This window comes from Adiantum capillus-veneris, chromosome 8 (assembly GCF_014529385.1).
Source record: "Adiantum capillus-veneris isolate H3 chromosome 8, ASM1452938v2, whole genome shotgun sequence".
NCBI classification, from domain to species: Eukaryota; Viridiplantae; Streptophyta; class Polypodiopsida; order Polypodiales; family Pteridaceae; genus Adiantum; species Adiantum capillus-veneris.
Genome location: NC_140938.1, coordinates 59,878,689 through 59,902,858, shown reverse-complemented (window position 1 = coordinate 59,902,858; position 24,170 = coordinate 59,878,689). Strand labels below are relative to the sequence as shown.

The window sequence follows — 24,170 nt, the reverse complement described above, 5'->3', positions numbered from 1 at the left end:
CACACACACACACACACACACACACACACACACAAATATGTGGCTGTTTTCTCGACCTCTTTAGAGAGGATTTTGGCCTCTATCTAGAGTTATGAGATACCATGATCAAAGATGTCTTGGCCTCTTATCTATTGGAGATTCAACGATATCGAGCAGGGCTATTGAGAGAAAGAGAGACTCACACACCGGGAGACACACCCAGAGATAGATCACAATGTTCTTCCATCCAGAGATTGAGCAAAGATCAGCCAGAGAGGAGGGATACAGGGCACATCACCAGCAGAGGCATATCGAGTGATCGATCAGCAGAGCTTGGGAGATCAAGGAGGCTCAGGATGAGGGATGTTCCCATCGATGAAGGAGGTTGCAGCAGAGAACCAGATCCATATTGGCGAGACATGGGAGACCCTGTGGGTAGACTTTTACCATGGAGGACATTGACACGATCATGCAGCGACTGATGCGAGCCATCTCCGGGTTCTGATACACGTATCCAGCATTTTGTATCTGTTCTTTAAGTTACACACCCACTATTTGTATATGTTCCTCTCAGGCTCTTGGTACTCACCTTTTACAGCTTTAGTAGTGTTTCTGTTTAGTTAGTTTCTTTCTTTCTTTCTATCCAGCCCGTGTATCAGATTCACCATTATGTAACTCTCTACTCTCATAGGTCAATGTGGCCTTTAGAAGACGTTAAGACAACATTTCATTTCATCTCTCTCTCTCTCTCTCTCTCTCTCTCTCTCTCTCTCTCTCTCTCTCTCTAAGGCATGTTTTCGGGAAGGATGGAAGGATATTCTATCTTGACCATAATCTTACTCTAATTGAGGAGGGCCGATTTTCAAGGAGACGGATATATTGTTGCTTTGTGGATTTCCACAAAGCAAGAGCTAGGCTCTTATAGAGGATGTACGATATTGGGGTATCCTTTGAGATTGTATGGGGCATTTCAACTTTGTATGACACAATGACTAGTAGGGTTAGGACTCTAGAGGGTCTATCTATACCTGTTACCTCTACCGTTGGAGTGAAGCCGGGATGTCCATTCTCTCCGGCACTTTTTGGGTTGTATATTGACAATCTTATAGATTATATTGACAGAGAAGCTTAGCTAGGAGGTATATGGATCCCTCTTCTCTTATATGCAGATGGCATTGTGTTGATTGCAGAGTCACCAATGGGAATGCAAAGGCAATTAGATGCATTAACCTTATATTCATAGGAGAGTGGTATGGCATTCAATCTTGGGAAGACCAAGGTTAGGTGTTTAACACCACTCCACAATGGGTGAGGAGATCTGCACCTGAGTTCACTTATGGCGGAGGACATAGTGGAGTATGTGGATTCATACAATTATTTGGGAGTGCTTCTCTCTGGTGCGTCCTTTTTCTTGAGAGGGGTTGCGGATGTGAGACTGACTAGAGGCTATGATGCCTTGGGTTCTCTAGAGAGGATGTGCTCACGTGTATAGTTTCAGGAGCTGTGCATGAAGCTTGTGTTTTTTGATACTCTAGTCACCTCTTCTACGCTATATGGAGTACAGATATGGGGTCCTAGCATGGACCTCCATAGTAGACAAGGGTGCACATACGATGGTTGGAAATCTATGGAGAGACCTTTAATCACCATGATCTCGAGTATGACTCGTAGGAAGGCATCAGTCCCACATGATATTATAGGAACAAAGCTTGATGCGACTCCCATTACAGTTTAGGCACTCAAGATACATTGAGAGTACAGAGCGTGCGACTACACGAGGTATCTTGACTGACACGACTACAAAGTTGCATCAATCTAGATGGCCGAGGCTTGGAGGCAAACCATCTCAACCTCTATAGACTCAAAGGGAACCTCTATGGTTTGCATGGGCTCGCTCTACCTTGTGGGAAACAATTTATAGGACAAGCTTATGTTGATGAATCACTTTTCATGCCCATAAATGATAAGGAGGATGTACAACAGATTATGTAAATGCTCTGCATTTATTTGGCTTGGCGTCTGGACTGCATGTTAATTTTCGTAAATCCAAGTTGCTGTCTCATACTGAATTCGATTGGCACAAGCTTTTATCACCAGGTGAGGTTGTTCCCCCTCAAGCCATAGTACGCCACTTGGGATATCCGGTCGTTTGGAATGTATCTGCAATGCAAAAACTTGACTATGCGCTCCAAAAATGCACTTAAAGCTCAACTATTGGAAATTATCAACATGGCCATTGCATGTGTGTCTCAGAATTGTTCAATGCGTTATGATGGCTTATGTGCAGTTCTATTTACCACTTTTATCCTGGCCTCGGCGATGCCTTGGGTCTCTTATGTCTGATGTGTTGGAGCATTTTTGGGGCACATCCTCCCATAAGAAGGGATTGCGATTTTTGTCCATGGATAATTTATGCACACCTAAACGATTGGGAGGAATTAATATTTTGGATTTACGTCTGCATGTTTTGGCCTGGAAAGCTATACTCCTTGCTTGTTTTGGTAGATCAACAACAACCTTGGACGATCATGGTTTCACATTTATGCGGTGGTATTGTTTTTTGATCACTTTCACCCTTCGTATTGGGATGTCATCTTTGGGCAGCTTGATGGCCATATTCGAGGATGTCCCTTCACTTCGTCTCTTGTTGCAGAGTGGAGGGTTGTTACGTCGGACTTATCTTGGCATGGTCGCCAATCCCCGTGAGGTAACTCATTGCGGTTGGAGAGCATCCAACTGGAGTAAAGCATCCTCTCTTACTTGGTCCAATGCTCTCCTAGACAAGCATATTTTCTTTCGCAAGAAGGGATTTACCAGGTTGATCAATTGGTGGATGATGTGAGACAGGTTCTTTCTTTTCCTATTGAAAGTGCGATAGTGTGGGTGTGTGCTGGCAACAAATATCAGCTATGTTTGGGGTGCAGATTGGAAACAAGACAAGATGGCAGGTAGGCAAGCGGCTTCTCTCTCTCTCTCTCTCTCTCTCTCTCTCTCTCTCTCTCTCTCTCATCGTACACCAAGATTACTTAGCTATAGCTTTTCAGTTTAGCCCTTTTTCATTTTTTTGGGATGACAAAGTATGTCGCACACATGTACACTGATTTGTCTAATAGGTTGAGTTTGGTCTTTTGGAAGACGTTAATAAATCTTTCCTTCTCGCTCTTGTGAGCTCTCAAGCTAGCTAATCTTTTGCATATTAAAATCATACTCCCTTGCGTATATTTTTTCACACCCGTTAGAGCTCCATCCCACTCATCCCTCCATTCACATGTATACAAACCTCCACACGAGTCTATTTTATTTTGTAGCATGTTTATTTTCAACACTTTTGTCCTTTCTTCTGGATACCTAGAGAAAACACGCATATACACTATTCTATCTCAAAGACATTAACAAAGTATACGTGCTTTCTTTTTCTTGCATCACTGAGAGACACGTACACCTAGCCACACCAACAAATTTGGTAAGACCCAAGCATGTGAAGCCCTCAAAACTTTGAAGCATTGAAGTTTACCAGGCACCCTATCGGCAATCTATAGAGAAGGGAGGGCACCCCAAGTGGCAAGATGAGTGTGGACACCAAGATTGTGAATCTTGAGACGGTCCTCAAGGTGCTCGTCACCCTCCACAAGAACACCATGGATAGCAACATCATGGCATACAAAGAGATTTCTTGGGACAAATCAAGCTAGAGGCTGAATCACATGAATGGAATCAGGGAAGAATGCTCATGCATGAGAACATTGCCATAATATAGGCCCAATTAGAGGCATGGGAGAATGCAAATGCATGATGTGTCCTACTCAAGGAGGAAGTGGCCACCTTTAGGGGAAAACCCAAAATGGAACGAGTGGAAAGAAGATGACACCAATAAGACGGAGACCCCCCGCCCCCCCAAATGAGATCTCCCTCACCCCCTTGATTAACTTTTTCTTCAATAGAACACGCTATTAGAGGGATTACCAGAAGAGTAGACCAGTCGCACCATTGTGCCTATCCATCATGATTGGCCACACATTGGCCAAACTTTATGGATTCATGCTAGAGACAGAGGTGAGCTTATATGTAGAGAGCAAGCGCCTACCAGCCCTAGGACAAGCCGGTTTTAGATGAGCCTTCTTACCATTGACCACATCTTTACTCTACGGTGCTTGATTGATCAGGTAAATGCATTAAAGAGGCGACTAGCTTGTTACGTTATGGATTTGTGCAAAGCCTTCGAGATGGCACGTGACTTACTCTTCTAGTGCCTTTAAACATTCGATATGCCATCAAGGATGATTTGGGGAAGAGGAGGTGTGAGGCAGAGTGTGTTGTTTACGAGGCACCTTAGAGTCCATTGCTAGCACAATTGGTGTGAAGCAAGGGTGTCCCACTCTCTTTGACTTTGTTTGGCCTGTACATTGACGAGAGATTAGACTCAATTCTTTGTGTTTGGAAGGTACTCGAGTTCAGAGTTCTATAGGCTAATGATATTGTATTGTATTCCAAGTCATAGGAGGGACTACAACTCCATCTACAGGCTTTGGATGAGTTTTGCGAAGACCAAGGTTTTGATTTTTCATCCACGAAGGTTGGACATGAGTAGAGTCCATTTACACCAGCTAGACGACAAATCGAGGTGGTAGATTCATATGTATACCCTAGGATTGCTTTCACAACCACCATATGCCTCATCTCTATGGCAAGTGCAGCCAAAGACACGCTCACTAGAGGGTATGTTGTATTAGCAATGCTATAGTTGTTGTCACAAGAGGAACTTCGAGGAGTCCAGCACAAAGGGGTGGCTTTTGGACACCTCGGTTACACTTGCAATGATGTCTGTACCAAGAGTTTGGATACCTGGACTTACTGATTCACGGTAGACATGGATTAAGGGACCACAAGTTATGATAATCTCCCCCATTATTCGTATTAAACCCTATGGATCTCTAGAAATTATACAACTGAGACATGGTTCACACCAAAGCAGCCTTTGCCACTGAAGATGTATTATAGAGATCAGTTCATGACTATTCTAGAGGATGGCTTCATCTAAAAACCATGATATATGGACACATATGTGCCACATAGGGCTGGAGTGGCGATTGGATAGCTTCGTTCTGATTCCACAATCTAGAGATTGAGTTTGGGTAGGTGGCACAGATTGATAGAGACTGGAGGACTTACAAGGTATTTGGAGGTGAGATGGAGAGCAAGGAGCACTATGTATGCAAATGTCATATGAGAGCATACGGAGCCAATATATAGCCCTTTTCATAGGACAGCCCATGCATAGAGTGCTATTGGAGTCGAGAGATGGAGATAGTTGGGTCATTTTTTACTATAGATTCAATGACATAGGGAGACCCTCCTCCAACACCCACACACCCCGGTGGAGGGCAACAGTCACAACTCATTGACTTGTTTCAGCGAGCTGCTCCAGCTCCTCCCACCGACAATCAGAGAGTGGTCACATTACACTGGGCAGAGATTGTTCGAGCCTCTCGATGCCGGGGAGCCCACCAACTTATTTTAGTGAGCTGTTCTAGACACACCTAGCGATGTAACTACCTTGTACTACTAGAGAGTGATCATTTCTTATGCATTCACTCTGTAAAACTTGGAAATTATATATCAAACACCAAAGAGAGAGTAGAGAGCCAATGAGGGTTGAACATGTGCCCCCCCCCCCCCCCCCCCCCCCCCCCCCCCTCCACCCTCCTTCCTCGGTAGAAGGAAAATGTATTTCTTGCTCCATTCAAGGTCCTTAGGATTTGAGCTCGGTTTCTATCAATTTGAGACTGAGTTTAGCTAGACTCGAACTCTTAGATCACGCAAGATGTACATGAGTGTACGTGCATAAAAAGAAACTACAAACATACGTAAAGCCTTCCAATTGGTACAAAATTAGCCCATTCTTGCCATAAAGTGGTAGTCCATCTTCGTGGTCGCATTCATAGCACACACAGAGAGAGAGAGAGAGAGAGAGAGAGAGAGAGAGAGAGAGAGAGAGAGAGAGAGAGAGAGAGAGAGAGAGAGAGAGAGAGAGAGAGAGAGAGAAGAAGAAGAAGAAGAAGAAGAAGAAGAAGAAGAAGAGAATTTTAACGTCGTAGGAAACTATCCCAAGAGACCTTAAAGATCTACCCAACGACGAGAGTTGAACTCAAGATTCAAGAGGGAAATGGCATAACCAATCTACCACACTTGGGTGATAGAAAGTTGGTACCATTTTCCTCCTGTTTTTTAACTCGCGTGCGCGCGCGCACGCACACACACACACACACACACACATCTGAGAAGAAGAGAATTTTAACGTCGTAGGAAACTATCTTAAGAGACCTTTTTTTTCGAGAAAAAGATTCTTCTATTAGTTACTGAAAACTGCCTATAGGGCTACATCCACCTCTGCAGGAGAGGGCTACAACAAGCATGATGGGGAGACTCTCCCAATGAAAAAACAGCATATATACAATGAGGCTAAATCAAGAAATGGGAGGAGGGAAGAACCACCCAGGTGGACAGTAGTGCCATCTAAGAACCCCCTGGACTATGGTGTAGAAGGGCCCAGGGCGCCAGAGTCGAAGGAAAGCCTCGCGGCGCTCCCGCATGCGGTCGGAGCTGCCCTGTAGTCCCTCAAGCTGTCCTCTCAGAGTATGGATCAGCTCTAGCCAAAAGTCACGAACAGTCTCTGTTGGTGGCACAGGGCGAGCCTCAAAGATGCGGAAACAGCGGGGCCGCCAGATGAACCAGAGAGCTAGGCCACTGATGAGCTCCCAACACTCCTCTCTCTCGCCGCACCACTCCTGTGGAGTAAGCTCTGTAGCAGGCTGGAGTGTAAGTCGCCCCCCCCGCATCACTATCATCCTGCTGGTGGAAGATAGCTCAAACTGAAGTGCCGGGCCCGTGAGGATGGACCAAGCCGCTGCCCCCCAAGTGTACTTTTGAGCCGTGGAGAGGGAAGGCATCAGCCGAAGAACTCGTAGCCACACCTGCTGGGCCGAGGGACTGTCCCAAAGACAGTGACGTTGACTCTCCACCAACTGGTCACAGGCTGCACATGCGGCCGAGAGACCACGCTCCCTACTGCTGTGGCTCTGTGTGCAACCAGCCACTGGAACAAAGTGACGCGCCTCGGCTGTCTGGAGTCCCACAGCCTCTGCCAAAAGGTTGCCAAGAACTCGAGTGTGAGGTCCTCCTCCTGCCAATGACGTGCTGCAGCGGGGCCGGCCTCTCTCTGTGCTGCAAGTATAAGATGTCCAAGCCGAACAGTGTACTGAAAGAAGGGGACTCCTGGGCGGTCTGCAGAAGAGAAAGGGTCCCTCCATAGCCACTCACCAGGATCTCACTGTACTCGTGCCAGTGGACAACACTCCCAAGCCCATAGCCTCCAGTGTCCAGTCTCAAGAGCTGCTCGGTCATGGTCTATGACGCAAGTCCTCCCACAGATGTCCACAACTCGGATCCTCTGGAAACAACACTCTCCTATCTGCGGGGCCTCTACTGCAACTCGCTGTAATCGTCCCCCATCCTGAAGCTCGAAGAATAGGGCGGGGACAGTCTTTGAGCAGGCCCTGACTGAAATGAGAACCTCCAGTCGTGTGAAGGCTCCCATCCACCGGGGTGCTACTGGCTCGAGAGGCGTGAACCACTCAGCTCGAACTCACTCTGAGATGTCCTGACACATGCTCTGCACCCCTCTCATGCCCTGTAGCTGGACACCCTGCACATCCTCAGACAAACTTGTGACCTCAAGCAAGTCACCTAGAGAACGCGCTGGACCTGCTGCCATGGGACCCCAAGAAACATAAGGCCGACTCCCAACCAAGTGGCCTCTCTGAGTGCTAACCATGGGGTTCCAGACGAGGGGCTGCTGTAGGCGCTCCTCCGTGCACGTCGGCTGTCTTTGCTCTAGGCCACGCGGTAAGAGCTCCCAAGATCGAAGCAGACTCACAGCGAATCGGTCCTCCAGTCTCCTGCTCAAACCAACTCGGTGCAACTCTGTAAAGATCCATCTGGTCGAAGGTTGCCAAGGGCCTCTTGACTGAGGCACCCTGGCACGAAGCCTCTGCAGCAAGAACTCCTTCCAGGGCTCCTCGCCTGGAAGTCGTCCTCTGGCGACGAACTTCCCAATAAGGGCTCTGCTCTGCTGTGTTGGATCAATGATCCCAAGCCCTCCCTGAGAACAAGGAAGTGTGATGACCGACCAAGCCACCTTGGCTCGGGCAATCTGAGTGTCACGACCTGACCAAAGGAAGTTCCTAATCAGCCTCTCTACCTGGCTGATACAAGAACTCAAGAAGATCCAGCAAGAAGTGATGTACCACATAGTCGCCAACAACACCTGGTTGGCAACTACTACTCTACCAGCCAGCGAAAGTCGTGCTGAGCTCCAATGTAACAGCTTTCTCCTGATGGACAGGAGAAGAGGAGCAATCTGCTGCTCGGGGGACAAGTCCAAACCAACCTAACAACCCAAGTACCGAACTGCAGTCCCTGGGGGAATCCACCTGAAATCCTCTCCTGGCATCCAATGTGGCACAAGAGCACTGCCAACCGAGAAAGCCACTGTCCTTCTCCAGTTGATCAGTGCGCCTGATGCACAATAGAAGGTCTCCAAAGCCTGCTCACATCTGTGTAGATTGGCCTCGTGGCCCTCTAAGTACAAGGCTGAGTCATCGGCAAACTCAGCGTCCAGTAGCTCATCTCCCCGAATAGGGAGTACTAAGCCCCTCAGACCAACCTGCTGTGACATCAAAAATTTGCTTATCGCCTCCGCATAGAACAGAAAGAGAAAGGGGGCAAGAGGACAACCCTGTCTGACCGAGCGTGTGAGCATGAAGCGCTGACTTCTACCTCCTGCCAAAAGCATCTGACTGTGAGCATGTTTGTACAAAGCTGACACCCCTCTGATCCAAGCATCTGAGAAGCCCATCCTGCGTAGAGTGCCCTCTAGAAAGTCCTAGTCAACTCTATCGTACGCCTTCTCAAAATCGAGAAGAAGAATCACAAGGTTCTCCCCACGGAGCCGTGCCAGGGCAGAAGCCTCCCAGAAAGTGAAGATGTTGTCAAGGATACTGCGTTCCTTGACAAAACCTGTCTGAGTCCCATGTATAAGGCTCTCCAAGAGTGACTGAATCCTCAAACTCAGAGCCTTGTCAAGAATTTTGTAGGCTGAGTTGAGGATGGTGATGGGGCGCCATTGTCGAATCTCATCCAAGGAGCCACTCTCCTTTGGAATGAGGTAAATCAGGCCCTGACTCATGCTATCCGGCATCACTCTTGTGTGCAAAATGTACTGAAAGGCACTACAAAGATTTGGGCCAAGCAGGTCCCAGTACTCCAAGAAAAAGCTGGGAGTCAGCCCATCCTCACCTGGACAGCTACCACGAGGGAGGGCCCTAAGAGTCGTGTGCAACTCCTCAAGGTGAAGTGGCATCTCTAGCCTCTGGCGCATCTCCTCAGTCACAAGACAAGGCATCTGTGCCCAAACCTGCTCCCTGCATGCATCCTGCCGCTCTGGTTGGGGCTCAGTCGACAATAACTCACGGTAGAAGTTAGTAGCAACTGCACGCATATCCTCGGGCTCACAAACAACTGACCCATCGGGTCTCCTTAACTGATTGACCTTGGCATGCGAGTGCCGAGGTCCCACTGTCTCAAAAAAAGCACCTGTCACTATGTCACCCACCTGAGTCCACTGAGATGCCTGTCGGTGAAAGGCGAACTCATGATGCCTCTCCTCTGTGCAAGCAAGCTCCTGTCGAGCCTGCTGTAACTGCTCCATCCATGGACTGTCTGGATGCTGCTCTTGCATCCTCTGTAGTGAAGCAATGCCTCGTCTGAGACGTTGCTCCTCCTCTCTCGCTGCAGCCCGTCGAGCCAGAGACTCCTCGGGAAAAAAGTGGCTAAGCTGAGCTAGGCCTAAGGCCACTCTGTCTGCAGGTAGAGCATGGCTGTCCATGCCCTCTGTCCAAAGAGCCTCTACCCTCTCTCTGAGTGCTGAGTCCAACAAGACCCACTCTGGGATGCGAAGCATCGTGCTCCCACTCCTCTGCCTGTCTTCCACTGTGAGGATCACTGGTGCATGGTCCGAGAAGGATGTACCTGCCAGGATGCCCACTGATCCTCCCAAGTCACTGAAGTGGTCACTAGTGTAGAAGCGATCTATCCGCGATAGATTCACTCCACCCACTCTGCGGTCCGACCTAGAGAAGGCAAGACTCTCTGGAGGCCTCACAAACCCAAAGTGCTACCATGTATCCGAGACCCTCAAAGTCATACACAACCTCTCCCAAGCTGCTAACTCGACTCCATGCACACTAGCATGGCTGCCTCCAATCCTGTCAGAACGGTCCTCCAACATGTTGAAGTCCCCCCCTACACACCAATGGTGAGGCTGTGGCAAAGACTCAACAATCTGTGACCAAAACCCTGCACGAGCACTCGCCACATTGGGCGCATAGATGTTGAGGAAGCCCACAAGGCCACCCTGAACTTGCATAGTAATCCACTGAGCCCTGCCTGGCACAATAAATCCTCTGCCACAATGGCCTGCTGCAAGAGTCCGCAATAGTCATACATACCCCACCCTGGATGCCTCCAGGTCCAAAAGCAGCTGACCAAAAGGTATCATATCGTCCACGCAAAATCTGACCACGTCGCCGAATGCGGCTCTCAAACAGATAGTGCTCGTGTAGCATAAGGAGATCAATCTCTCCTCCCACAAGGCAACGTTGAAGCTCCTTACGCAATCGGCCCCGCTGTCGCTGAAACTGGGGCGCACCTAGTCCCTGCACGTTCCACGAGACGATCCTCATGGGGAGCGAGAGAGAACAGATGTTGCCGCTGCAGCAAGACGGGCTATCTCCGAGGCTGGCTTGGATGGGGAGTAATCCGCATCCGAGCGTCCTCTAGATAGGCGAGACTGTAGTGAGTGCCTAGTCCAAGCCCAAGCAGAGCGAGCCGTGCGTAAAGCAACCTCCTCTGTCCAAGAGACCTCATGAATGCATACATAGCAAGGCAAACACTGCGTATCAACAAAAAAGTACACCACAATGTGCCTACATCCTGCTGAGTCTGGGGGTGTCACCGCAAACTTGGCCAGTGGCCACAACGTCTGCAGTAAATCTGTAACTCCAAGTTCTCCCATGTGGTGAGAGAACTCGAGAACCTGTGTATGCAACCATCCCACCACTGAGTCGAGGGACCACTCTGTCTCGGTCCTACCACAGAGGGGGAAGGAGAAACCAACTGCTGAGTCCAAGGCCTGTGTCCCCCTAGCGGCGAGGAACAAAGCATGGACCCTGAAGCAGGCTGCCTCGTGGTCTGCTGCTGCTGAATCGCCGAGAAAGCGAGTGAACCCGTAGTCGAAGAAATCCCAGCGGCATCGGAGGTCAATGCTCGTCAGACCACGAGGGATAGCTGCAAGGGAAGATGTCTGAATCTGCAGAGGGGGCCGCAAGAAGGGCTGACCCTCTCTCGCTAGGCGGCTCGTGGCAAAGGCGCTGCCAAGAGATCTCCTAGCCGCTGGCGAGGGACCAGTCTCCTGAGTCGACTGTGGAACTGGAGCAGGAGGGGAGGGGGTTAGGAAGCTGGAGGGGGCGGGGTGGAGGAAAAGCGGGGTGGGGAGAAAGAGGAAGAGGGGCGAGGTGGCGAGTGGACGGGGGCAGAGGGCCGGGGGGGGGATGAGGAGGAAGAGGGGAACTCTGAAGGGGGGGTGGCTGGTGAGGGTAAAGCGGAGGTGGAGGCTGGCGTAGGGGGCTCCTGCTGCTCAAGAGGACCAAAGCGGTTCCCCGTGGGAACCCACTGCTGCTGAGTAGGCACCTGAGGGCCACTCTGAGTTTCAGGCTGTCGCTGTGGCCCTCGACGTCTGCGGCCACGGGCTTGCTGCCACCCCTCCTCCGCTGGAGCCCGAGGCTCGGAGGGTGACTCTGAATATGTGCGCTGTGCCGCTGGCTGTGGCTGCGGCCCAGCCTTGGCAGGCTGGGACCGAGGCTGAGGTGCAGGTCGTGGCGTCCTTCGTGGACAGGCCTTCGCTAGGTGGCCCATCTGTCTGCAAATGAAGCACTGGTTCGGAAGACCCGAGTACTCCACTCTCTCTAAACCAACCCCACTCACGCGAGGCAGAAGGATGACCTTCGGGAGCGTGTGGGTATCTCTGACCAAAACTCGAACTGAGGGGATGCCAGCCGCCTTGGCAGCTACTGATGCTGCTGTACGAGGTGTCTCCAGGACAGTCCCGATGGCGGAGCCAATCCTGGAGAGAAGTGGTAGGTACTCTTTCCGTAAACCCGGAAAGCAGACTGAGATGGGAATGTCTACCTCCTCTACTAGCACATCCAAAGTCGGGTCAAAACCATGTCGCCACTGTCGAAAGTGGGCGCGTGATGCTCGGATGGCCAGTGGACTCATAGCTAAGACCTTGGAAGCCATCTTGGAGGTCTCAAACTCGATCTGGTAGTACCCTAGTCCGAGAATCTGGACATCCAATATCTTGCCCAACTCTGCGAGAAGGCGGGCCTGGAGAAGGTCACGCAGCTCTCCTCTGCTGGGTCGGGTGCCGAGAATCTTGCAAATGATCGAGGTCGCCTACAGACGCTCTACCTCTGCCGCTAGGCTCGCTTGCTCTGTCGGTGAAAGAGCAAGTCGAATGGTGTGCTCAGTGGTGTCGGGCGAGGGGGCTTCGGAGGAGTGCCTTTGGGGTGGAGCATGAGCCTCCATTCTGCTGCTCTGAAGGAGAAGGGCGGACGAGAAGGCTAACGCTTGAGAGGTCGGCAAGGAGAAACCAACTGAGAATCCACTGCCAGGCAATTCAAACGAGGCCTTCGGAGGGGGGGGGGGGGGGGGGGGGGGGGGGGGGGGGGGGGGGGGGGGGGGGGGGGGGGGGGGGGGGGGGGGGGGGGGGGGGGGGGGGGGGGGGGGGGGGGGGGGGGGGGGGGGGGGGGGGGGGGGGGGGGGGGGGGGGGGGGGGGGGGGGGGGGGGGTGGGTGGGGGGGTGCTGGGCGTGCGCGAGGACAGACAGCGCGTAGGCAGGGGGCAGCGCGAGGGCGAGGGCGAAGGGGGGGCTATGGTGCGGGGAGCAGGAGCAGGCGGGGGGGGGAGGGGGACGTGCAGGAGCAGCAACGAGCCGCCTTAAGAGACCTTAAAGATCTATCCAACGAGGAGAGTTGAACTCAAGACCTATTATTCAAGAGGGAAATGGCATAACCAATCTACCACACTCGGTGATAGAGAGAAAGAGCTGCGATGTCAAGCGAACCCGCTTGCTAACCCTAACGGCTTCCCCCCTCTAGCACGAGTTTTCGCCTCTTGCCCATCAGCCGTCTCCCGCAACCAGCGCGAACCCTAACCTGTTTCGGCGCTTGGTTCATCGTTTTCCAGCCTCTGCCCCCGTCACGTGCAAGCCCCCGCTCCCATCCCTCTGTCCGTCACCTGCAGCCTCGCCCGCCACCCACTGCTCGTCACCTACAAGCCCGCTAGACACCTCCAAGCACGCCTTGTACGAGCCACCTCTGGCTCCGTATTCACAGGACTGCCCCGACCTAAACTCCAGCTTTCCTCACTTTCCCTTCTTGCCCCTGCGTGCTGCCTTGTCTCAGCCCTTACCCGTGCTGCCCCATGCCCATCTTGCCCGAACTTCCCACGTTGACCAAACGTGGCCACATTGCCTTGTCCTTGCCCACCCTTCATCCTCCTAGAACGTCCATGCTTGCACTAGACTGCTTGACTGCTCGCTCTCTCTCTCTCTCTCTCTCTCTCTCTCTCTCCACCTCCACCCCACACCCCCCCCCCCCCCCCCACCCCCCCCCCCCCACACACACACACACACACATCACACATCATGCATTTGTTGGTTAGAACGGGGAGGGAGAAGTTCAAGGTTTCAGCTTAGGGTTAATTTCTTGATTGGCTCTCTCTCAAGTACTATGGCGCCTTCAATGGTTATATCAGAAGATCTGGAACGCAATATTTATGATATTATTGAGGTTCTCTCTCAAAGAGACGCTGTTGGCCGCTTGGTAGGGTGCTTCTATGCTGGTGTCAACATCGAGAAGTGGCTCCCGTGCACTCTAACTGGTTCAGGTGAAGGCAAAGCGGAGGATATCATCTTGCTTGACAGAGGCACTTTCATTGCTATTTTTTCTTCAAAGTAAATTGCCTCTAGGGTCATCATCCGCATCTCTCTTGGCTTTGGGGACAAATAAGTCTTTCTGCATCCGTGGTACGAGGATTTTTGATTCGCTGCTTTTGAGGATAGATGCCATGTTCCGAAGTATCCAATAAAAATAGCCTTTCCAGAGCTGCCAACACAGCTTTTGGTTGCCTGACATGTTGAGGCAGATGGGCTCTATCTTTGGCATACCATTCATGCGCTCAGTGCGGACCCAAAAATCTATGCCATCTATAAAGGTGGCTACTATCCCTTCCAGAGTCTTTCCATATACCATCACTTTTGAGTGGAAAGGGGTGCTACACTCATAGAGGATTGTGGTTACTTGAGCCAGTGCCTTAGATGTCATGAGATGGGGCACTTGGGGAGGGATTGCCCTAGAGGGTGACAACAGAGACAGACTGGTCAGAGGACAACGCTCACAACCACATCAAAGATCTATACAGCAACAGAACCCCGTGCATAGTGAGCAACAACAGAGTGCTGAGCAACATCACAGTGTAGAGCAGATGTCACGGGGACGTGGCAGCTGCTAACTATGTCACAAGGACGTGGCAACTGCTAACTTTAGTTGTTGGTTTCTTTCCAATGGGTTTTGTTTTATTTTTGAGACCCTCTTTTTGAAGTAGCAAACAATCGAACATTGTATGGCCAATGTGAACGGTAGTTTCACCCGCAAATGGGAAGTGGTCTGCACTGGAATTCATATAGTAAGAGGATGTCTAGGCTCAGAGCAAGATCATATAGGTCCCCCCGTCGCACTTAGCAAGTTGCTGGATACTAGGAAGTGAACTCAATAAAGGCATAAAGTCAAGGTGGGACTACCAAGAGAAAATATCTGACAGTTGGGCCACATTGCATTTTTGGATGCGGTTCAAATGAGGATAGATGGTCAGAAGACCATTGGGAGCCTGACGGAATCATTTCCTAAAATTTAGGGAATTGCTATTTTGGGCCGTGAAATGTGTTCGCGTCATTACCTCCGGTATGACTAGGGGAACATTTTACAACTCTGCCGGGAAGTCAATGGAGCAACCAGTTGGGAGATTTTTAGGCGGCAAACCCAAAACGGGAAAATGCTTGTAAATGCGCCAAGTGGCACATTTCTGTGCACTTGCCTAATGCAAAGAAGAGGTAGCGCTGAATTTATAGCTAGGAGGTTCATTTTGAGATTTCCTGCCACAGGTTAAGAGCTATGGAGTGCTTCCCTCTATGTACAGTGTGGTGCCAGGAGTGATGCCTTGCACGCTACACACTGCTCTCTCTCTCCCTTAGGTGCAGTTATGTGATGCCCCACAAGAGGGCTTTTCATTTGATTGATGTACAGTTGTGTGGGTTCATGCGCGATTGCCGAGGCAAGAGCCTCTTGCATAGGTACTGGGTTAGCTAGTGGATAATCCCGCGCAGGTACAGGTGAATTCGGAGAGGTTTCACGTGAGAAATCTAGTCCGATTCAAAGGACAAGTAGCCCTACAGGTGTGGGAGCTCGAGGACTTGCTACAGATGCGACCGGCACGCGAAACGGAGCCCAAAACAGGGAATTACAGCCTACTGTGTATTTTTGCAGGTTTAGGGTTACAACCCTAAACGGTGCCTAATACCCCCAGGAGGTTCGGGATGCTGTAGAGGTGATCTGGCGCATTTTCGAGGCAGAAAACAGAGAATTTAACATGCTGCAGATTCTCGCCAGGTTTTTTAAAGTGTCGGTATGGGACGGGAAAGTCATCTATTGCGTGGGGATACTGACTATGAAGTGTCCTAGTACAGTCATGTTGCCGAAATTGGGCGAGAACAGGTGTTTCTCAGCCTGGGTTATGTGGGGCAGCTCGTAGGAGATCACAGGTTTTATTCCCTCTATTAAAGGATAAAGAAATACCGAAAGGGGCGCCAATTTTGGGGCCTACAGGTTGTCGACGTCTCCTCGGGGCATTCTAGCTTCCGAGCCGTGTGTGTATTCAAATGTTAATTCCCGTTGCAGGTTCTTTTTGCAAAGTGCTCTGTGTGTGTGTCTAGAGTAAAGAATTTTGGGTGAAAGCCAACACCTACCGCCCCATGGGCCGGTTTCAGCTGACACAAAGACAAGCAAGAAAATAGGGATATGCGCAACCTATCCTTGTTTACATAAGGGTAGTGAGACAAAGATTGACAGAGGTAGAGCAGCCCATAGACAGACCGGGGAGGAGAGATCACCAAACTTGGATCGAGAAGAGGTACGAGAGCAGTTGAACTAAGGGATAAAAGAGGATCAATAGTCGATGGCAGCTCAAGAGCAGTGTGGTCTACCCTAAGATAGACCATTTCAGTAGGCTTTGGATCTCTTGAAGATGTAGTCACAGGTGCCTCTCGCAGCAGGCTTTGTTTAGAGGGAGCAAGAGAGTTAGTCTTTGCAGTTTACAGAGGATTTTGACTATTGAGCAGGCTTTGCATCTCCAATAGATGTTCCGCTCTCTGAGATCTTGCCACCTCAGTTTTTTGTGGTTGGTCCATGGAGATCTCCAAATGTTTCTTTGAGGAGTGGGCCACTATGGGTCGACATTCTCTTCTCGCAGTTATCAGGAACACGTCACTTTCTGCTTGGCCCAGAGAGAGCCTCCATGATCAGATTTAGAGTATATGTTTTACATGGTGAGTTGTGCTGGATGAGGGAGGTTGCTTATGATATCTTACAGTTGGGAAAGGGGGGGGGGGGGGGGGGGGGGGGGGGGGGAACTGGATTCTTTGATTTGCAGGCTTGCTGCTGTAAATACTAAAACCAAACATCAAGCTAAGGAGGGAAAGAAATGGCTTTTTGAAGGAGAGGAGTAGATGTAGAGGGTGATGATGATGGTGGTGTAGAGGCTTCTTGGGCTGAGATTAGAGAGTAATTTCAAGAATGAAGTGATGCTCAAAATGAGAGGAAAGGGTTTTTTAAATAGATAAAATTGCCTCTTGAATAAGGAGGTTATCATTGACAAGTATCCTTACATATGTCTCAAATGTCTTGCCACTACTGAAAGAAAGGTGAATTATCTTTGACAAGTGTCCTTACATGTGTCTCAAGTGTCTTGTCTTTCTTCTACAACACTCATAGATCCCTTGACTTATAGAACTTTTTAGAATCCTCTAGAATCTTCCTTCCTCGATGGAAAATTGATACACATCATTATGGGTATCAAATGAAAGTTCTTTTCAAGTAGAATAGAAATGTAGCTTCAAAACATCATTTCAACATGCACATAAAGAGATATGTGCATTGGACAAACTTTCATGATCATGCTATCTTATTGATTGTAACCATCTTTTCAAGATACGCATAGAGAGATACATGCATTTAAAGCATTCAGCCCACACATGCGCATTAGACAAACTTTCATGATCATACCATCTTGTTGATTGTAACTGACTTTTTTGGTGGACCTAGCCCACACTCCAACGCATTGATCCTTTCTATGTGCGATTATAATCATGATATGCAAGAGTAACAAGCCACAGGTTCGCCATTTTGGTTAGTTAGGTGGGAGTGTGCATTATTTATGTTCTAACCCACTGCATGGTGCAGAATCCAAGGTTTTCTTGCGAGCGCCACCAGTGCAACAAGAAAATAGGCAACCTACACCGAGTACGGAGCTTGTGGAGGCTCAAGCCCAGGTACTTCATGCGGCTGAGGAGGATAGGGAACACTCGCATGTTGCGGAGTCAAGGGCTCCAAAACAGGTTCTTCCCGTACTTGAACAGAGGGCTAGAACGCCTATTCCATAGGTTATGCCAGTTCAGCCCGCCACCTTTCAGAGCCAGCATTCTGTCTTGAATGGACAGGGACCTGGATGCCAGGCTATGCACCCAGTTTTTCCACCACCCACGGTACATCCTCGGTATTTTGGAGGGGGTTCAGTGTTCCAAAGTATGCTGGTTATGCTCTTGGAAGTCAGCCATACATGCCAGGAACAGTGTTTGGGGGTATTCAAGGCATCATGCCAAACCCTATGTATGGTGGTATCTGCATGCAACAGGGTTTTCAGTGCAACTAGGGCCAGTTTGGGGTGCCACAGGGTCATTTCGGCATGACTGGTTTTCCTGGACAGCAACAAGATATCGCACTCTGATGCAAAATGTGAATGGCCAAGATGTGCCGAGCATGCCTACTACAGTGCCCATGTTGCAGACCATTTCATATGACAATTTAGGGGCATTGGAGAAGCCAAGAGCTTACAAAGAAGGTGGTGCAGCTGTAAAGTTCAGTACATTCAGTGGCTTTGAAGATAAAGCAAAGGCTCTTACTTTCCTCTAGCAGTTTGATACAACTTATGCAGGAGGGAATTTCACAGAGGCCTCAAAGGTTAGCAAAGCTGCCACTTTCTTAAAGGACAATGCGCTTACATGGTGGACGACATTGTTAATGCAAGGGCAGACACTGCCACTTGGGTTTACTTCAAGCAAATGTTTGCATCTGCTTGGCTGTCAAATGAATTTGAAGCCGATGTCATGACAGATTGGCTTACTTGAGCTTCATGCAAGAGCTTGCTCGAGTACGATAGGAGGTTTTGTAAAGCGTTACTCTCAGTGACCTTCTACAGATTTGTGCCATTGACAGAGCAAATAGAGAAGTACTGTTGTGGGCTGCCTAAAGGGCTTCGTGATTACTGTACAAAGAACAAAGTGGCTACCCTCACTCAACTTATGGAAGTTGTGAACATTGGTCTTGCCTTGTTGAAAGGAGAGGACAGTGGGTTTCCGAGCAGCGACAAAGGAGAGGAGCAAAAGAAAAATTCAGCGACGAAGCCCTTTGTGAAAACAGCTCCTGATGCGTCACAGGGGTCAGAAAAGGTCACCAAAGACAAGGATTCAGCCGGGACTTCTGGAGCGCAGGCAAAGGAAGCCTTTTGCGGGCAAGTCGCTCGAGGAAAAGAAGGTCCTAATGGCTGAAACAAATGCTTTATATACGAGCAGCCTGGTCACTTTGCTACCAATTTTCCACAAAGGAAAAGACCAGCTGACTCTGATGATCAAGAAGACCAGAAAGGCAAGAAGCCTAAACCCACAGTAGGTGTGGTGCCAGACATGGTGGGTGACAGGCCCAGTACAGATACCAGTGAGTTATGCAGGACATGGGGTAAAGTTAGGGATTAGACGGCACTCATCTTCTTTGATCCAAGTGCCAAAGCCAACTTTATCTCACCAGAGTTAGCTATGAAGATGGGCATCAGAGCTGAAGAGATGGGGTACACAGCAGAGGCAGGGTTGGCATGTCCTGGCCACTCAGAGTGTGTTACTCCCATCATTGGAAAGCTGCGTCTGCATATTCAATCGTATGTGGACACAGAAGTGTTCTACATCATGCCGTTGGAAGGATGTGACGCCTTGTTGGGGATCCCGTGGATGTTCCGAGTGCATGGAGTTTTGGATGCCTACAACAAAAAGATCACTGTACAACATAGGGGCAAAACTCACATCTTGGATGTAAAGCTTAAAGGAGAATCAGTCCCTATTGTATCTGCTTCTGCTATCACTTCTGTAATAAAGAATCATCTTTCTGTGTACTTGATTTTTACACGTGATGTCTCAGATAGTGATCAGTCAAATTTATCTGTGTTAGATAAAGAAAGGTCAGCATTTTTGCAAAAGTTTAGTGATTGTTTTTTTGATTCATTACCGTCGCAATTGCCGCCAGAGAGACCTAAGGACCATCGGATAGATTTGGTACCAGGGTGTAGCCCACCAAATAGACCTCCCTACAGGGTTAGTGCAGCGCATCAGAAAGAGATTATGGGCCAGGTTGAGGAGTTATTAGAGAAGGGGCTGATTCAGCCTAGTTCTTCACCCTTTTGCTCCCCAGTGCTCCTAGTGCAGAAGAAGGATGCCTCATGGCGCATGTGTATTGATTACCGTGCGTTGAATAAGAATACCATCAAGAATAGGTTTCCTATTCCTCGCATTGATGATATTCTCGATCGTTTAGAGGGTGCTGCTATTTTCAACAGGATAGACCTTAAGAGTGGGTACCATCAGATTCGTATAAGGCCAGAGGATGTGCACAAGACTGCGTTTAGAATGACATTTGGTCTTTATGAGTTTCTAGTGATGTCGTTTGGGCTAACAAATGCTCCTGCCACGTTCAACAGAATGATGGACCGGATTTTCCGCTCGCGCCAACAATTTGTTGGGACGTTCTTCGATGACATGATAGTGTATTCGAAGAATGAAGAGGAGCATAGGTGTCACTTGACCATTGTGTTTGAAGAGCTGCGCAATCACAAGTTACTTGTCGATCCTAAGAAAAGTGAATTCTTCCTTGAAGAGATCTTCTTGGCCACATAGTCTCAAAGGATGGTGTCAGAATGGATCCCGCAAAGGTCGAAGCTATTAAGACATGGCCAGACTTCAAGACTGTGTACGATGTCAGAAGCTTCTTGGGATTGTGTTCCTAATATAGAGGTTTATCAGGAATTTTGCAGAGGTAGCATCGCCTCTTCAAGCTTTGCAAAAGAAAGAGGTCACTTTTAGATGGACCCAAAAAGAGATTTCATCTTTTAGTCTCTTAAAGGAAAAGTTGTCTTCAGACCCAGTTATTGTTTTGCCAGATCGACGCGTGTGGCAGTAGCATTGGAGCAGTGCTAATGCAAGATGGACGGGTAGTAGCTTGTGAAAGCGGAATTTTGCAAGGGCCAGAGAGGACTATGTAAGTCTATGAGAAAGAGCTTTGGCCGTGATTCATGTGCTTTCTAGCTGCAAGCACTACCTATTAGGTGCTGATTTTGTTGTCCAAACAGATCATCAGACCTTGCGATACTTCTTGACACAGTCAAAGTTATTCGAAAAGCATATGGGATGGGCAAACATTCTTTCCATGTTCCACTTCCAGATTATGCATGTGGAAGGCAAGAAGAATGTTGTGGCTGATGCGTTATCAAGAAAGCCACAAATTTCAGCTGTGTCAATTCCTTATCATCATGAGCTAGATGACATGAAGGAGCAGTATACTGCTGATGAAAAGGATCTTTGAGCAGTTACAAGAGGGGCAACATCACGAGCACTCTTCCTCAGAGATGGTTTTATGATGAAGCATGGCAGACTTTGTGTCACAAGGCCATTGCGACATAAGGTCATGGAAGAGAGTCATGTCCCACCGTATGCAGGGCATCGTGGCATTGATGCGACAGTTAAAGCGGTAGAGACATTCTTCTATTGGCCTACCTTGAGGAGAGATGTGGATGCCTTTGTGCGAGCATGCATAGTTTGCCAAAAGGTCAAGTTTGACAGGCCAAAGGCACAAGGGCTGTTACAACCACTCCCGATTCCGTATAAGCCATGGGAAAGCATTGCTATGGACTTTATCTCTGATCTTCCAAGAATGCCAACAGGGAATGATGGTATATGGACCATTATCTGCAGGTTCAGCAAGTAGGCCCATTTTATCCCTGTCAGAAAGAAGATAAAATCTGATCAGATGGCACGCTTGTTCATGTACAATGTGTTTAAGTACCATGGTATGCCACAATCAATTATCAGTGAACGTGATCCTTGCATGACCAGTTTGTTCTGGAGAGGATTGTTTGAGAACATGGGTACTACGCTCAAGTTCTAGTCTTGGTTTCATCCACAAACTGATGGACAGTTAGAAGAGGCTAATTCTACAGTTTTAGATTTGCTGAAATGCTATGTGTCAGATAATAAAGGCAAGTGGGAACAATATTTTCCTATGCTTGAATATGCGTACAATAATACGGTGCATTCGTCTACTGGCAAAGCACCTTTTGAGATTGTTGAAGGCGGCAAAAAGGTTCCTCCCATTTTGCATACAAAGGACAAGATCTTTGAGGCAGATCGATATGTTGAGAACATGGATGAAATGTACAAGAAAATTAAAGTTGCCTTGGAGAAGACTCAGGCAAAACTAAAAAAGGCTGTTGATCGTCACCGTCGTGAATTGCTGTTATCACTTGGTGATTGGGTTCTGTTAACGTTCGAAAAGGTAAGGTTAAAGAAAATGAAGGGCAAGGACCGGCTGTTTCCTAAGCTCAGTATGCGTTACTATGAGCCTTTTCAAGTGCTTGATAAGATCAGCGATGTGGCTTACAGGCTGAAATTGCTTGATGCATGGAAGATTCATAATGCGTTTCACGTGAGTCTTCTAAGACCCTTCGTGGGTGATGTGCCAGAAGATATGCAGATGAGGATCAGCCAGAAGTTTAGAAACTTGATGAGATCCTGGGACCTGAGCAAGTTTTGGCACATAAGGACAAAAAAGTTAAAGGACAAGTTGCAAGACGCTACTTGGTGAAGTTCAAGAGCTATCTGCCTATGGATGCAAAGTGGATGGAAGAGCATGAAATGTCAGAGTCACCAAATGTATTGCAGCTTTACCTTGAAGCCTTTGGGTTACAACCTACTTATGCCCCAACCCGACATGTCCAAAGGAGGGGTAATGATGGAGCTAGTACATCAAATGTACATATGAATTCAGTCTAATAGATGGAAATGACAAAAGTATGAAGGTCTCATTAAGTCATTTATATATCTGTGTTACGACCTTTCTTGCTGATACATGCGATGATAAAAGAGTGTTAATAGCACAAGATCATCAGTGGCGTGTATTTATGGTATGCAATCGAGGATGTTTGCGATTTCAAAAGGGGGGTATGTCACGGGGACATGGTAGCTGTTAACTATGTCACGAGGACGTGGCAACTGCTAACTTTAGTTGTTGGTTTCTTGCCAATGGGTTTTGTTTTATTTTTGAGACCCTCTTTTTGAAGTAGCAAACGGTCGGACATTGTATGGCCAATGTGAACGGTAGTTTCACCCGCAGACGGGAAGTGGTCGGCACTGGAATTCGTATAGTAAGAGGATGTCTAGGCTCAGAGCAAGATCATATAGGTCCCCCCGTCGCACTTAGCAAGTTGGTGGATACTAGGAAGTGAACTCAATAAAGGCATAAAGTCAAGGTGGGACTACCAGTAGAAAATATCCGACAGCTGGGCCACATTGCATTTTTGGATGCGGTTCAACTGAGGATAGATGGTCAGAAGACCATTGGGAGCGTGACGGAATCATTTCCTAAAATTTAGGGAACTGCTATTTTGGGCCGTGAAATGTGTTTCCGTCATTACCTCCGGTATGACTAGGGGAACATTTTACAACTCTGTCGGGAAGTCAACTGAGCAACCAGTCGGGAGATTTTTAGCAAGCAAACCCAAAACGGGAAAATGCTTGTAAATGCGCCAGGTGGCACATTTATGTGCACTTGCCTAATGCAAAGAAGAGGTAGCGCTGAATTTATAGCTGGGAGGCTCATTTTGAGTTTTCCTGCCATATGTTAAGAGCTATGGAGTGCTTCCTTTCCCTCTATGTACAATGTGGTGCCAGGAATGATGCCTTGCACGCTACACACTGCTCTCTCTCTCTCCCTTACGTGCAGTTATGTGATGTCCCACAAGAGGGCTTTTCATTTGATTGATGTACAGTTGTGTGGGTTCATGCGCGATTGCCGAGGCAAGAGCCTCTTGCATAGGTACTGGGTTAGCTAGTGGCTAATCCCCCACAGGTACAAGTGAAATGGAGAGGTTTCACTATGAGAAATCTAGTCCGATTCAAAGGACAAGTAGCCCTACAGGTGCGGGAGCTCGAGGACTTGCTACAGATGCGACCGGCACGCGAAACGGAGCCCAAAACAGGGAATTACAGCCTGTTGTGTATTTTTGCAGGTTTAGGGTTATGGCCCTAAACGGTCCCTAATACCCCCAAGAGGTTTGGGACGCTGTAGAGGTGATCTGGCGCATTTTCGGGGCAGAAAATAGAGAATTCAGCGTGCTGCAGATTCTCGCCAGGTTTTGCAAAGTGTCCATATGCGTCGGGAAAGTCATCTATTGCGTGGGGATACTGACTGTGAAGCGTCCTAGTACAGTTATGTTGTCGAAATCGGCCGAGAACAGGTGTTTCTTAGCCTGGATTATGCGGGGCAGCTCGTAGGAGATCACAGGTTTTATTCCCTGTGTTAAAGAATAAAGATATACCGAAAGGGGTGCCAATTTTGGGGCCTACAGGTTGTCGGCGTCTGCTCGGG

The 24,170-nt window shown here is 48.7% G+C and overlaps 1 protein-coding gene across 11 annotated transcripts in view; it reads left to right on the top strand.

Moving 5' to 3' along the window:
- The window catches only part of LOC147452208 (intraflagellar transport protein 57-like), a 192,707-nt gene that overhangs the window by 132,319 nt on the left and 36,218 nt on the right, over positions 1-24,170 (top strand). For 4 of the 11 annotated variants that reach the window (XM_086517979.1, XM_086517980.1, XM_086517978.1 and 1 more), the window contains exon 16: positions 2,633-2,910. The exons of 4 other annotated variants lie outside the window; for them this stretch is intronic. In XM_086517979.1, coding sequence (XP_086374105.1) covers positions 2,633-2,821 — 189 coding nt within the window. In that variant the 3' untranslated portion in view covers positions 2,822-2,910. Of the gene's footprint in view, positions 1-2,632; positions 2,912-24,170 lie in introns of those variants that run through there. 3 more of the 11 variants (XM_086517986.1, XM_086517989.1, XM_086517983.1) reach the window with 3 other exon arrangements.